The sequence below is a fragment of the Uloborus diversus genome, chromosome 1, assembly GCF_026930045.1.
Source record: "Uloborus diversus isolate 005 chromosome 1, Udiv.v.3.1, whole genome shotgun sequence".
NCBI classification, from domain to species: Eukaryota; Metazoa; Arthropoda; class Arachnida; order Araneae; family Uloboridae; genus Uloborus; species Uloborus diversus.
The window spans coordinates 61763178-61778657 of record NC_072731.1 but is presented as its reverse complement, the minus strand read 5'-3'; the positions used below and the strand labels follow the sequence as shown (position 1 = coordinate 61778657).

The 15480-nt window shown below is 34.5% G+C and overlaps 1 protein-coding gene across 2 annotated transcripts in view; it reads right to left on the bottom strand.

Moving 5' to 3' along the window:
- Positions 1 to 15480, bottom strand: part of LOC129229974 (rho guanine nucleotide exchange factor 26-like) — a 149679-nt gene that overhangs the window by 26046 nt on the left and 108153 nt on the right. For both annotated transcript variants that reach the window (XM_054864369.1, XM_054864362.1), the window contains exons 4-6: positions 12720 to 13332; positions 6554 to 6629; positions 5721 to 5910 (exon numbers count right to left, since the gene is read on the bottom strand). In XM_054864369.1, the coding sequence (XP_054720344.1) occupies positions 5721 to 5910; positions 6554 to 6629; positions 12720 to 13332 (879 nt within the window). The remainder of the gene's footprint in view (positions 1 to 5720; positions 5911 to 6553; positions 6630 to 12719; positions 13333 to 15480) is intronic.

Below are 15480 nucleotides of genomic sequence, written 5' to 3'. Positions count from 1 at the left end.
GATGTTCTTAGAGACTAATAGTCTGTTGACTAGTTTGCAGTATGGTTTCAGGAAAGGTAAATCCTGTACTACTAATTTATTGCATTTCTACGACAAGGTTACCTCAGCTTTAGATAACAAAAAATGTGTGGATGTTGTTTATATTGATTTTCAAAAAGCTTTTGACAAGGTACCGCATGTTGCTCTTCTCAGCAAGTTAGCTGACATTGGAATAGGAGGAAAAACTTTACTTTGGGTTAGAAATTGGCTTACTGGTAGGAAGCAAAGAGTAGTTGTGAGAGGAAATCATTCTAATTGGAGTGATGTTTTAAGTGGGGTTCCTCAGGGATCAGTTTTAGGGCCTCTTTTGTTTATTATACTTATGAATGACATCAATGAAAATATTTCTGGAAGCATGAATTGTTTTGCTGACGATGTAAAAGTTATGGGGATTGTCGAAAATGAAGAACAAGTAAAACAGCTGCAAGAGGATTTAGATCATATTACTAAGTGGGCAGATAAATGGGGTATGGCAGTTAATGTAGGGAAATGTCAAGTGCTACACTTAGGTCATGGAAATAAGCGTATGAGATATCGTTTACAAGGTTCAGTCATAAATCAGGCAGAAAATGTTATGGATCTGGGTGTCTTTATAAATCAGGACTTCAAGTTTAGTCAACAGTGCAGTATTGCTAGTAACAAAGCCAACAAAATGCTTGGGTTCATCAATAGATCTATTTCAAACAAATCTAAGAAAGTTCTTCTGCCTTTATATAGGAGTTTAGTAAGACCTCATTTGGAGTATGCTGTTCAGTTTTGGTCGCCTTATCTGAAGAAAGATATTTTTGTATTGGAAAGGGTTCAAAGAAGGGTAACTAAATTAGTAAGGGGACTCTCAGGTTTAGATTATGATACCAGACTTAATAGGCTTAACATGTATAGCCTGGAGCAAAGGAGAGTCAGAGGGGACATGATTCAGTTATTTAAATTTATCAAAATGAAAGATGTAAATGGATTAAATTTTTGCGGGGAAAGCAGGACAAGGGGTCATTGTTTTAAGCTATTTAAATCTCAGGCTAACTTGGAAATCAGGAAAAACTACTACTTTAGCAGGGTCGTGGGCACTTGGAATAGCTTACCGGAAGAGGCGGTAATGAGCAAGGGAGTGGATAGCTTTAAGAGGGCCATTGATCTTCATTGGGGACTAATTAATTGACTAGGACCAGCCTAGCTGGGCCCAGTGCCTGTTGCTGGTCGTCACATTTGTATTTGTATTTGTATTGTATTATCAAAACTCATGATTTTTCAGGTGCAGAGGTACCCAGTAAATACGTTCAAAACTATTTCCTCGTACAGTAGTTTGAGTCAGTTATGAATGATGTAAACAATAATACAAAAAGAAATTGTAAAAGATACAGCTCCAAGGTAGCTGCTGTTTTTTTTTTTTTTTTATTAAAGCAAAAATCATGGAAGTAGCTATGTAGAGATTTGTGGGTGTATCTGATGCTCAAAAAAAAATCCTTTATAGACCACAGAAAAGGACTAAAACTATCCCTTATGAACCTAATTACATAACATTCAAAACATTTTCTGGTTAGGCCAATGTTATACAAGTATTGGGCATGCATTATAACGTCACATAATACACTATAGCGTAGAGCAAGGGCACCCATATGTAAAATTTTAAGGAGGGACTTAAAAATTTCCCCCATGAGAACCGATTCCAGTACAGATTAGAGATATTAAAATTTGACCTTTTAAATAACTTATTCATTAATGGATGGAAAAGAAATTTTTATGAATTTTTGAAAATTAAAAAGTATTAAAAGCAAGGAAGTTCTCTTTCTAGAGGGGACTTGAGCCCTCCCCCCCCCTTGCCCCCTATATGGGCGCCCTTGGCATAGAGCTGAAATACTAAGCACTTCTCAGAGACCCAAGAGAAGTTTTAACTCAGAAATATGGATCTGCAGCTACAAAAGAGTGGAAACCACTGGTCTAGATGTTAATGTTGCGTGAAATTGTAAATAACAAGGGATTGATAGCAGTCAAATGTGCAAAGTATGGAAATACATAAGAAAAAGTTTTCTGTCTTAAAATAATTTTTACATACTGAGGAAATCAAATTCCCAAAATTTATAATTTTGTTATTCTAATATTTAGGGGAGACTGGGGATACCTAATCCCCACTTTAGTTTTCAATTTTTTTCTTGGCTACAAATTATCAGTGTTTTCTTTTTTTTTTTTTTTTTCAAAAAAAAGTAAGCAAAGAAAGATAATTTTTTCCTCTATCTGACAGTATTTTTTTAAGTTGAAATTAAACAGATAGTTTTGGTAAAATAATTTTTTTCAATAATTTTATAAAAGGATCATGCATCCCCACATCAAGGAATACATGATCCCTTCATGGGGGATATTTGATCCCACTGAGAAAATACAAAAACTTTTTCTTACATCATCTTTATTTATGGATTTTAGTTTTCTACATAATGTTTCTAAAAAATGACACTATTTCTAATTTTTTTATGAAATTATAATAAAGTGAACACAAAACAACATTCGTGAAATACACCGCCAGCTCAGTCATTTCCAGCCGAGGACTGCCGTTTCGTGCTAATTAGCACTCATCAGCCCGGCATAGGAAAGTGACTGAGCTGAAGATGGAAAACCTCTTATGGAAGCCAAGAGTGTGAAACAATGGCAATATATCGCCAAGTGTCCGGTAAATTATAACACCACTTGAGTTTACATTGAAATTAACAATGATTTCCCCCCAAAAAGGGGCAAAAGACCCCCTTTGGAGCCTCCGAATGCAACCAAAAAGGAAGGTGCACAACTAGACCCCACTAAGAGTCTACGTACCAAATTTCAACTTTCTAGGACATTCCGTTCTTGAGTTATGCGACATACATACACACATACGCATATACATACAGACGTCACGAGAAAACTCGTTGTTATTAACTCAGGGATGGTCAAAATGGATATTTCTGGTGTCTGTACGTTCCTAGGCACGTATCCACGTGTGGTCGGGTTGAAAAAAACTCAACATTTATTTGGAGGTGAGCAAAATGGAAAATAAGGTCGATTTTTGGGTGAAAATTTTTTCGCGAATACAATACTTCCTTTTTTGTAAAAGGAAGTAATAAAGAAAAAGGACGACAAGCACAAAAATCAACTTATTTCTTTATTGTCTTGCAATAGTAAAATTAATTTTATCAATTGAATTAATTTTAGAAAAGAGGGATGAAGAATTAAGTATTAGCATACTTATAGAACAGAATAGAACGACTAGCATATGTTTCCAAAACCTGAAAAGTAAAATGCGAACAATTCCTTTGTTGTAGTTCTTTAAGTTCAGCACAACCCATCTGGATGTGTGCAACTTAACATATTCATTCTCATTTACTACACTTATGTCAATTTTTCAGGAAAAAAAAGATTGATTAAGCATGTCACCTTTTCACTTTAGAGAAAACTTATTTCAAACTCTAGAAACACAACTTAGCATTCTATCCTCTAACGGGTCTACATTAGTGATGTTCCGGATATCCGTATCCGTGTACGTATCCGCGGATATCCGAGGGAAAATAAAGATCTGTATCTGTATCCGCTACTTTTTTGACGGATCTGAAACGGATCTTTTCTATTCTAAAAATTCTTAAATATTTGAATAAAAGACTCTTAAATTCCGTTTAAATTAAGTTTTATTCCCTATTTAAATTATAACGTATCATTTCAGAAGCTAATTTGTACCCCCCGTTGCAAAAAGAAACGAGTAATAAGTTTTAAAAGTGTATCTGTGTGTCTATTCGTGGCATCGAACCGATTTTGATAGTTATTTTTTCGTTCAAAAGGTGACTTGATCGAAAGTGTTCTTAGCTTGGCCTCATTTTTGCAGAACTTTTAATTACTGGAAATTTTAATAAAAACCGACTTAACTTTTTTCAGAATTACGGTAGTAAAAACTTACCCGTGCGTTAAAAATATTGGTCTCAAATTAAAAGAACAAAGTTTTCTGCGTTTGATATTTGTTTGGAACTTCCAAGTTATATACAGTAAAAGGTATAATTTTGTTAAGGAAATTTTAAATGTAATTCAAAGCCTTTATACGCTTGATCAGTAGCTATTTCATAGTCGGATAAGGAGAAAAAGCTCAACGATTTAAAATTTCTATCCGCTGTCAGTTCATATTTGTTAACAATGTGTGTTCCGACCCGCGAAATTCATCTCAATATCAGGTCGGCCCTCTGGGACGTGTTTTTTTTTTTAATTTTTAGTTTAATATTAGTTTCTGTTATGTTCTTCATATTGGTTTTTCTCTGCATTCTTCAAAAAAAGTGAGACTAAATTCTCTATTTACTGTTTGTAAAGGTGTTCCCGGCTCTGTTATTCTGCTGGTTGGAGTAAGTTGGGTAGATTTGTCAGTGCTGCATTTATGCTGAAATAAAATGCGAAAAAATATTTCTAGTCTGTCCAGTAGCAGCTTTACACTCTTGCTCCTGTATTCTACATCTACCGAGCAAGCTACAAATTATTTTTCACATTCCATTTAAACATTGATGCAGCGTTGACCCGTTCGTTCCAACTCTCCCTCAATTTTAACAGAGATTTCTTTAAAGAGAGTAAATCATTGTCTTGATTATATTTTCGCCATAGATGACATTTTTTGAATAAGCAATGTTATTATTCTGACGGGAATACCTTCCGTAACAAATTAAACACTTGTATAGTAGAATTGGGTAAAAAAAATATTGAGATCCGTATCCGTATCCGCGGATCTTGACACTAATGATCCGGATCCTGATCTGCGGATCTACTTTTTTGACGATCCGGCACATCACTAATCTACATAACGGGCAACTCACTTTTTTGATGTAAATCTAACAATAGCAAAATCATTTTTTCCTCATTCAAACAAGGATTTGACATCTATTTCAACTTTTTCAAGCTCATTTGGTTGATCAAAACATAACTCATCAGTAGAGTTAGTTACGTTTAAATGCTTGAGGTGTTATGTGGATTACAACATTACAAGTGCGAACTGATATTTTAATTGTTTAGCATATTTACTGCAGTGATTGTTTAAATCTATCACTCATACTATGATAAATTTTATTATGTTAACATGGTTTAGAATGTTTAAAGTTAATGACAACTAAGTAAACAACAGTTATATTGTTTTCATTGTATTTTTATTGTCATATGGATACTTGAACCCTGGGATCATGTATCCCCCTAAACGAAGGGATCGAATTTCCCTGTTATGCGATTTTTACAAGCATACTTGTTATATTATTAACAATCGGTGGCAATTTACTAAAAATATATCTCAATTATAAAGGACTCTGTCTATACTTTAACATTACACTTCAGTATTTTTTTTTTAATTGTATATATTGGATAATGTAAACTTCCAAATGCTTTCCTAATAAATGTTTTCCTTGACACATTCAAGCAATCATTTCTTGAGCTAAAACAAATTGGCTAAAAAAAACAAAGAGTTGCCAGATTTTATGTACAAGTATAACTTTAACATAATTCTCAGGTTTCAAATCTCTATTTAATGATTTTGGTACATTTTTGGCTATGGGATTATGTATCCCCAGGGATAAGTATCCCTAGTCTCCCCTAACTTTTTTTTTTTTAAACCACATTCAAAAAAAAAAAAGTTTCAGTATAGAAAAAAAAGGATTAACTGATTCATAAAAAGGAATAAGTTAAAATGAAGTATTAAACTGTACCTCCTCTTTTATTGGCTGGAATAATATATAACTATGATCACTATCACCGATTGAAGGTCTTCGATGAACTCTTTCAACAATGACATCAACAGCGCCAGCACTGTCAGAAGAGATGCTTGTTTTTGTTTTACGTATGTTAGAAGTTTGAAGTTGATCGGATCTCAGATAGGTTGATGAAACAGATGAGTCTCTGAAAGCATATCTTGAATTTATTAATTTTACCAAACAAGCACGCAGCAGAAGTTACAAAACAGAGTGCAAGCTACAAATAAAAGGGGGTAGGGATTTAATCTCAGATTGTACACCTATAAAACAAAAAAATTACAAAAAAAAAAATCGTAAAAATATTTTAAAATCGTAAAACAATACCATTTTAAAATATTTTATGTAGCAGAATAGTGATGCTCAACCTATGATCCGCAGGCCACATGCTGACCAATGTGTTTCGTTGTATTGTTCAATGTCAATGTCGGAAATCAAAAACGCTTACAAGTCATATTGTCACAAAGTCAAATATTTAGAAGTTGCATTTTGGAATTAAGATGTAAAACTTCACATTAATAAATAGCATCAAGTAATAATAACAATAAATCTTGCTTTGTAATTTTCATTCCTTTTATATGTTATCTAGAAAATGTTAAAGCATTTTGAAATGTTAATGTGTTCTGGGCCGTGAGCATCAGCTTAATAAGAGGTGCATAACGTAAAATATATTCAAGGTAAAACATACAACAATGTAAAACATTACATAACCCAAAAAGCTATTCAAAAAAACTTTTAGTAACCTTTTGCAAGTAAATAATAAACAATTGCAGATTTTTGCAATTACTTACCGAGATGAAGATGACAGTGTTGGATCTACAGGACTAAGAGAACATTTTCTCTCCAAGTAATTGCTATTCAAATTTTCTACAAGTGAAAACAATAGATGTTATAGTAAAGTTTTATGAAATATAAAAAATTTTTAAGAATCATTTACAGCATTTTCAAAGTGTCATTAAATAGCTACAGCAGGCTTACCAACCATGGAGAAACAATTTGAGAAGCACCTGAGGTGATTTTGGGGAGCATTTTGAAATTTTGCGGAGCAGCTCGGTATTTTGCATAAAATTCAATTTTTAAAAAAAATGAGAACCACTTATCTAAAACTGTTTTAAGCAGCTTTAAACACTTATGTCATGCTTGAAAACGCTCGGCCCGGAAATGCAGAGCATAAGACCTTTTTTGCGGAACTGCAGAGTTTCGCGACTTCTGCGGAGAAGTTGGCAACTCTGCTACAGTAATAATTCTCAGATTTTGACAGAAGTCCTTGATCAGAAAATTGTATTCTTATCGGATGTTTTTTAAAAGAATTACACATATTTAGCAGAGTTGAAGCAAAAGAAAGAGAAAATGTGATGATGTATGTTGTGGGCTAAATTAAACAGACTCTCTAAACAAGTGGTTCTCAAGCTGTGGTCCAAAGATTACTAGAGGTCCTTAGACCAAGTTGTAATTAAATTTGTGAAAGAAAACTTTTGGATTCATCTCATTTCACCTAATATAGTTGTTGCTAGGATATTATTTCTAATGTATGCAGTTGCTTAGGATTCGGAAGAGTACGAAGTGGTTTTCACTCTTCAGTAGTGAAACGGTTGGGAACCACTGCTCTACATGAGAAAAAATAATAATAAAAGACATAACCCCTGAGGGTTCCCTGTTCTTATCACATAGTGACTAACCAGATGGGAGTCTTCCAGAAAAAATAATGAAAGACAATTTCCTTAATGCTGAGTTTTCAGCCTCCCTCGCTTTTTCCTATATTTTTTAAAAAATTGGGACCACCTGGATGACATTCTGAGAATGGATTGTTGGTTATTGCAAAGGCACAATACCTGACAGCACAGAAATTTTTGGCTGAGAGAGAAGATGTGAATTCATTCCTACTAATAAGACAGGGATGGCAGTGAACTCCAGTAAAGGTCTCTAAAGATACCAGGAAAGTTTTGAAAACTATGGAGGAAGCTCGACCCCATCCCCACCCCATAAAAACTCTTTAAATATGCATTCAAAAATCATTGAAAAAAAAAAACATTTTAAAAGTTTTTTTTTTAAAATAATTTTTCCATTTTAGAATGTGTAATCAACCCAAAATTTTCAGAAATGTAGGATCACTAAAACACTCTTGTAATAAGAATAAATAATGTTGTTAAGAGTGTGTATGAGGGAAGAAATTTCCCAACTAGCCCAATCACAGGTGTCAACAGATGAATCGAGAGAGGTAGATGAAAGAACAAAGGAGCTTAGCAAAACTTGCATTTCTTTTGAGCAGAACATTAATTATCCTATGAAAATGTTAGGAGTAGAAGCAAGGTGTTATGTCTAACTATAAATATGAAATGCATATGCGTGTGCAATCGTGTTTCTTGATTATAGTTTTATTCCTAAATGATTGGTTTTATTGATTTGCACAATGATGCAGATATATTGATGTACAATTCCTAGATTTCATGTTACTCACAAAGAAATTTCAAATCCATCAATAAGTTAAAGGTTTAGTAAAATTTGAGCCAGTAATGAAATCATAAGAATGCAACACATCTTATATACAAGGTTTATTCGTAAATTAAGGTCCGAATGGCTGTATCCAATTGAATACAGCAACAAATAGTTGGCAAAACTTTAAAGTTTAGCCAACAGAGCAGCATCATGGGTGCAAGTTTGGTGATGTGTTCAAGACGGAAAATATTTTCAGCCACCCCCCCCCCCCCGCACGCGGGCTTACGGAAAAATTTATATGCATAAATGTTGTAGATTTTAACAATGCCAGTTTTGAAATCTGTGTTTGATTTAAATTTTAAGCCTGTAAATTGTAATTTTTAAGCGTATTGACATCATGATTCCAAAAAACCTAAAATCCGGCAATAAGGGGGGGGGGGGGGGCTCTCCTCCAGAAATTTTTTCAAATTGAAGTCTAAAAAACGTTATGGCAGGCCATTTTGGTAAAGTTTAGGGAAAGGAGGGGTTCAGGGACTCTTACATCAATTATTTCAAACTGATAGTCCCAAACTCACAATATTGGACAACCTTCAAAAATATTAGAGAAAGAGTGGAGGGAGGGCGCTCCCCGAAATTAAAGCTTTAAAAACGAAATTGTACTCCATCTTTCATGACGTTTATACACTTTTTGTATGCGCTTAAAGGGATGGAGTTCAGGAACTTTCCTTCGGCAATATTTCCGAATTGAAGTTCTAAAAACGCAATTTTAGACAATGTTGGATAATATTAGGGGTACAAGCATTCGCAGCTCCCCACCATTAGTTTTTGCCGATCGAAAATATTTTTATTGTAGCAATAAAATCTCACAGGACATAGGATTTTCATTTTTGCAATATAAATCAGTTCTGATCGGAAAGTCTACCCAAGGTAGCGCCAACAAACCAGAAAAGAAGGAAAGGTGGAGGAAGGGTATGGCCGAATAATGATAATGAACTCGCACCATTACCCCTCAGTCTTCATTTGAAAAAGAAATTCTTTTATAAGATAGCTGGTGGTGAAATTAGCAATAAAAAATCGCTTCAGAGTGAAGTAGATATATTTTTTAAAGAAGGTACCCTTTACAATATTCATTAATTAAAAAAAGAAATACTGGAACTGAATACTAACCCCAAGCAGGGTCCCCGAATGACATTCCTCTTAAAGCACTCAAATATAGCCTAAAGTGGCGTTTTAAATATTTCAGCATCAAAAAAATTTCGGAAGAGAACTCCCGAACCGCTTCCTCTGAGTTCACACAAATGTCAATTCAATTTTTAAGGCTTCAGTTTCGAAATTTTTTTGTAGGAATAATACTCCTCTTACCTATAAACATGACTTATGACGGCCTAAAAATTTTAATACTTTAATTTTGGAAACTTTTTGAAAGAATCTTCCTACACCCTTCCCCCGTAAGTCATCCAAAGATAACCCAAAACAAAGCTCTTAAAGTTTCAGAAACTGAAATATTTCGGGCTGGGGTGCGGAATACCCTCTCCCCTCTCATTGAGTTTACTAACCGCAGTGTAATTTTTTGTTTAAGATTTATTTTTCTATTGAGAGAGCAACTCCCCTCCACACATCGCCAAAGACAACCCAAAGTTTTAAGACTTCAATTTCGAAAATGTTTCGAGAAAGATCCCTGAATTCCCTAACTCATATCTCACTCAAAAATAGCCAAAATAGTATTTCAATACTTCAGCACGGAGAAATTTTTGGGGAGAGAGACTCCCCTTCCCGAACTCCTTCCCCTAAGTTCACTAAATTTGACTTAAATTTGTGGTTTCCTCTTTTCATCACCGAAGATTTAAGAATTTAAATTTTAAAACTTATTGAGAGAAAGTCTTCTAAGTTGAGCTTTTAAAAATCCAGTTTCGGAATTTCGCCTAAAGAGAGCCCCGCCCTCTAGACATTGCCAAAGAGAGCCTAAAGGTTTAAGACTTCAATTACAAACATTTTTTGGGAAAGGGTTCCAAATGCCCTTTCACTTAAGTCATTTAAGTATAGCCTCAAATAGTTTTTAATACATCAGCTACAAAACATTTCCATGTTAGAACACCGAAACCATCTCTCATAAAGTCATTAAAGATTGCCTAAATTAGTGTTTTTAGACTCCAGTTTTCGATTTTTATTTAAAACCTCTCCCTCCCCACTTTTATATCATTAAAGACGGTTTAAAACTTTTTGACTTTTAAATTTTTAAGAGTTTGCAGAGGAGAAATATCAAACCACTCCTAGCTTCAAAAATGGTTTTAAATTCAGTTTTTTGATATTTTATATTGGAGTCCTTTAGTAGTCCCTTCCCCCTCTTCGATTGTCCAAAATATAAACGTTTTAAGACCTCAGTATCGTGGGTTAATTTGCGGACTTATCTTTGCAAGAGCAGCGTTTTTTCGCAAACTTGTGCTCCTGTTCTTTTTTTTTTTTCCTTTCCTTTCTCTCTCTGCTCCCTCCTCCCCATATTCCATTCTTGATTCAATGATATTGGACTTTAGTGATTCCTCAAGTCTTTGTCAAAAATGCAGGAACGGTTGCCCATCGGTGTTTACAACCAGCTTGAAATTTCCCCCCGATTACTTCCAAAATTCCCATTTTCATTAAAATCTTCAAAATCCCTGATAGTTTCCGTTTTACCTGGTATGTGGACGCCCTTCATCTTGTCAGTAATCACTCTCAATCGGTGATTCAGATTCAACTCTTAAGACATTTTAAGAGCGTACATTATTTTCATTTATGCGTGTAAAGTTTGCAAAAAAAAAAAAACACGCAAATGAAAAAAACGAAAGGATGATCAGTTAGAGCCGATTATTTCGAAAAATCAGGGAGAATAGTGAGCAACTGCGCGGTCTGCAATGCAGTGAGTTGGAAATAACAGAGCTACATCTAAAAAAAAAAGTCAAATGGCGCGAGTCTAAAAGCCACTCCTCTAAAACCACGTTGCAAACAAAACAAGCCCATGGCGGAAAACCGAGAGAACGTCGATGTAAATTCGTGGTTATGGAACGGTCCAGTAAATGAAGCATATTTTTCAAACACTGAAATTTTCTTTTTTAAGTAAAAACTGAAAGGAAGTCATCGAATTTCTTTCCGTCCTGACCTCCGTCTCGGAAATTTTGTCCAAGACGGAAATCCGTCCTGGGACGGAAGGTCTTGCACCCATGAGCAGCATTGCTAGCAACAAAGCCAATAAGATGCTTGGGATTATCAATAGATCTAGTTCAAATAAATCTAAAGAAGTTCTTCTACCCTTATTTAGAAGTTTGGTAAGACCCCATTTGGAGTATGCTGTTCAGTTTTGGTCTCCTTATCTTAAGAAAGACATTAATGTATTGGAAAGGGTTCAAAGGCGGGCTACAAGGCTAATAAGTGGACTTTCCCACTTAGATTATGATTCCAGGCTTAGAAGGCTAAAAATGTACAGTATTGAGCAAAGAAGAGACCGAGGGGACATGATTCAGCTGTTTAAATTTATTAAAACGAAAGATGTTACGGGGCTAAAGTTTAGCACTGAAAACAGGACAAGGGGTCATTGTTTTAAGCTATTTAAATCTCAGGCTAACATGGATATTAGGAAAAATTATTATTTTAGCAGGGTAGTGGAACCTTGGAACAGCTTACCGGAAGAGGTGGTAATGAGCAAAGGAGTAGACAGTTTTAAGAGGGCCATTGATCTTCACTGGGGATTGTAAATTGACTAGGACCAGTCTAGCTGGGCCCAGAGCTGTTGCTGGTCGTCACTTTTGTATTTGTATTTGTATTTGAATGTCGCACCTATATTGAAATGCGCATGCGTAACGACTCTCATCATGCCTTGTTCATCAAACGACGCCATTTGTATTGGTATTGATGCAGTGTTCTTTCTACAGTGCCAGTTTAAAATCTTTAATCAATTGATCGGCCCTTCAAGTGTGAAATACGGTCAGTGATTCAGTTTTTGACAACAAGGAACGTTCCAGCAGCAGAAATCCATCGACAGATAAGCTAAGTGAATGGCCCCAATGAGATGAGTGACAGCAATCTGCTGTTCACACTCAAAATCTGATCAGATCTTTTGAATGGGAACAGATCGACCACCCACCGTACAGTCTGGACTTGGCGCCGAGTGATTTTCACTTTTTCCACTACCTAAAAGAGTTTCTCAGCGACAAGCGTTTCGCCACATATGACGAGGTGAAAAAAGCTGTTCAAGAATGGTTATCCTCACAGCCGGCAGAGTTCTATGACTTAGGCATACAAAAGCTTGTAGAAAGTTTTAAAAAAAAGTTTTTGGAAAAAATCTGGGTTTGTTTATTTTTTATAAGAAATCGGACCTTACTTTACGAATAACCCTCGTACATAAATTACAATTTCATTTTTCATACAAAATGTAAATAAAAATATAAAAGAAGAAACTAAATCCTAATGAAAAGTAATAATTATCATTATTATTACTGCAATGAAGTCATTTTTGAAATCACCTTTAAAAAAAGAATGGACTATAATTACCTGTTTCAGACTCCTTGCTTTTTTCCGGATCAAGAATTTCGGAAGAGCAGAACAGAGCTCTAGTACAAGACATACTTAACTTTGGTGAATCATGAGGGATAGATTGACTTCTTTTGTTCTTACAGGCAGTGGATTTTGGAGAAGTAGATCGACACGGTATACTTTTATTGCTTCCCTTTGTACTTCTGGAAGCAGATGGACTGTATTCATGATTTGAAACCAACCACGGAACAAAAAATTTAGACATACGCCTGTTTTTTGGATTTGAGGACTTTTTTCCGAGGACAGATTTCATGAAAGTTTTCTTAGCAGTTTCTTGGCACTCTAAATGAACCGAAAACCTGTGCTGGTTTGACACAGTTTCAGCTTTTTTATCCTGTACCTCTTTACTGTTTGATTCGTCAAAAGTTGGTGAAGCACTCTCCGTAGACCATTCCCCACTGTCGACATCATTGTCAACATTTTGTTCACTTTTTAAAGAAAGAGTACTAGAACCATTGGAATGTAAAGAAGTATCTTTAGTATTGTTCTCAACTTCTTGGGCCTCTATGTCAGCTATGCTCTCATATAAATGCTCAATGGACTGGCACCTTGACAAATCCAAAGATTGACACTAAAATTAAGCATTCAAAAACAACATTATTTCCAGGGAAAAAAAATGTTTGGGGAAAAACTTGAATGCAGAAGTAGTGTAATAAATAAAAATAGTGCAAAAAATTGGCAGTTAAAAATACGGATTCAAATCTAAAATCATTTGGAATTTTCAAAAAAAAAAGAAGTATTTTTAAAATTATCTCAAAATTAATGAAACATTGCAAACAATAAAATTATAATCAATTATATGAATTAAAGAGTGATAGTATAATATGAAACATTTTAATGTTTTTAATTTTAAATTATTTCTTAATTTTAATTAAAAAAATCTTTCATAACTAGTAATATCAAACTTTCAAGAATTTTCAGTAGCATAATAACCTACCATTACATCTGGGGAAACAGTGTATAGGAAGAAAACTCAAATTAGAATCATATATTTTTTTTTAATTGAAAACCAGGGGTCCAGTAATAATAAAAATAACTTCATTTATTACAACATGCAAAATCCGAATTAATTGCTCAAATGACATAAAATATGAGGCTTTAACACCCACATTTCATTAAATCATTCAATATTGTTGCATTTCAATTAAATAAAATATCCTGCACATTCTATAAAGTTAGTCTCTAAAAGTAATTCATGCAAAATTTTATAACATATGGGGGGGGCAAGTGGGGGCTCTAGCCCCCTTTAGAAATTAGAACTTTCTTGCTTTTAGTATTTTTTTCTTCGCAAAAATGTAAAAAAATTTCTTCTCCAGTCATTAATGAATAAGTTATTAAAAACCCCGTCAAATTATTTTAGTAACTCTAACCTGCACTAAAATCAGTTTCTATAGGGAAAATATCCTGCTAAACAATGGAGAAAACATCTGAGTCCCCACCAGGGGCGGCAAATAGGGGGGTCAAGAGGGGGCGGTCGCACCCCCAAATTTTTTGAGCAGAATGATGGAAAATGGGTGATTTCAATTTCTGTAAGTCGGAAATGAATATTCATTAAAGGAAATCTCGCTGGTTCTCAGCAACTATTTCATGAAACTCGACACACTCTCAGACTAGAAAAAGTGTTTTTCGTTATTTGGTTGATTGACTTAGAAATTCAAGGAGTTGACTTAGGAATTCATGAAGTATTTTTGACTTTTTCAGAACATAGAAGAGAACCATGGTTAATTTTAACTAAAGAAGACACTGCCTCATATACGCTAAATACTTCACACTTGTGTGCCCAGTGTAACGATGGTATGTCCAATATGAGAGGCTCATGAAAAGTGGTGTGGCAGCATGGTTTTCACAAGAAAATTCCTTGATATTTTACATTCACGTTTATGCTCATTTTTTAAGTGTATATTTATTTAATGATTGTTCATCGCTTTCTTCTGCTAGAAACACGTTTCAGCGGCTCAGTACATTATAATGCTTTCATAGAAACTTCTAAAAAATTCATGTGATTATTGAATAAAAAAAGACATATCAACCAAATATCTCTTATGGGGCTCTATAATTATGCAATCGCGGAGTGACACAAGATAATCTTCAAGAGTTAAAACGGTAAAAACATTTCTCTATAACTTTGAAGCAGTGATTTGACGACTGGAAGAATTATTGCAAAACGATTCTTTCAATGGTGAAAAAGCTCATGCCCTTTAGCATGTATGACTTCGTTTGAATTGTTATCCAATTTGTTTGCATCGGAAAAAGGTTTTTGAAAAATGCTTTACCCTATCAAAATCTATATTTCAATCCGCTACTCGACTATTCAAACCACAGTTCAATCTACAATTAATCTGTGCACCCTACTACCACAGTTCAATCTACAATTGAAACTGAAAATAGATTTTTTATAAATGTATATTTCAATCAATCGTGAAATATTTCAAAAAAATTCTTCCTCCAAGCCAATTTTAAAGAGGCGCGAAAAAAAAAAAAAAAGATTGGATTTTGAAAACGAAAAATAAAATGTTTCAACTCTGAGTAAAATTTTTAGCATGAGGCAGGAAAAGTTACAAGCAATATACCAACAGAATGGTTTTCACATCCAGAGACTGCAGCTTCGTCCTTGTTATGGACTCATAAATCTGGAATAGTGAATAACAGAGCTGGAGGCAGATGATGTCTCATTGAAGCTGAGAGCGCCGACATGACTAGATTATTCAATGATGAAAAG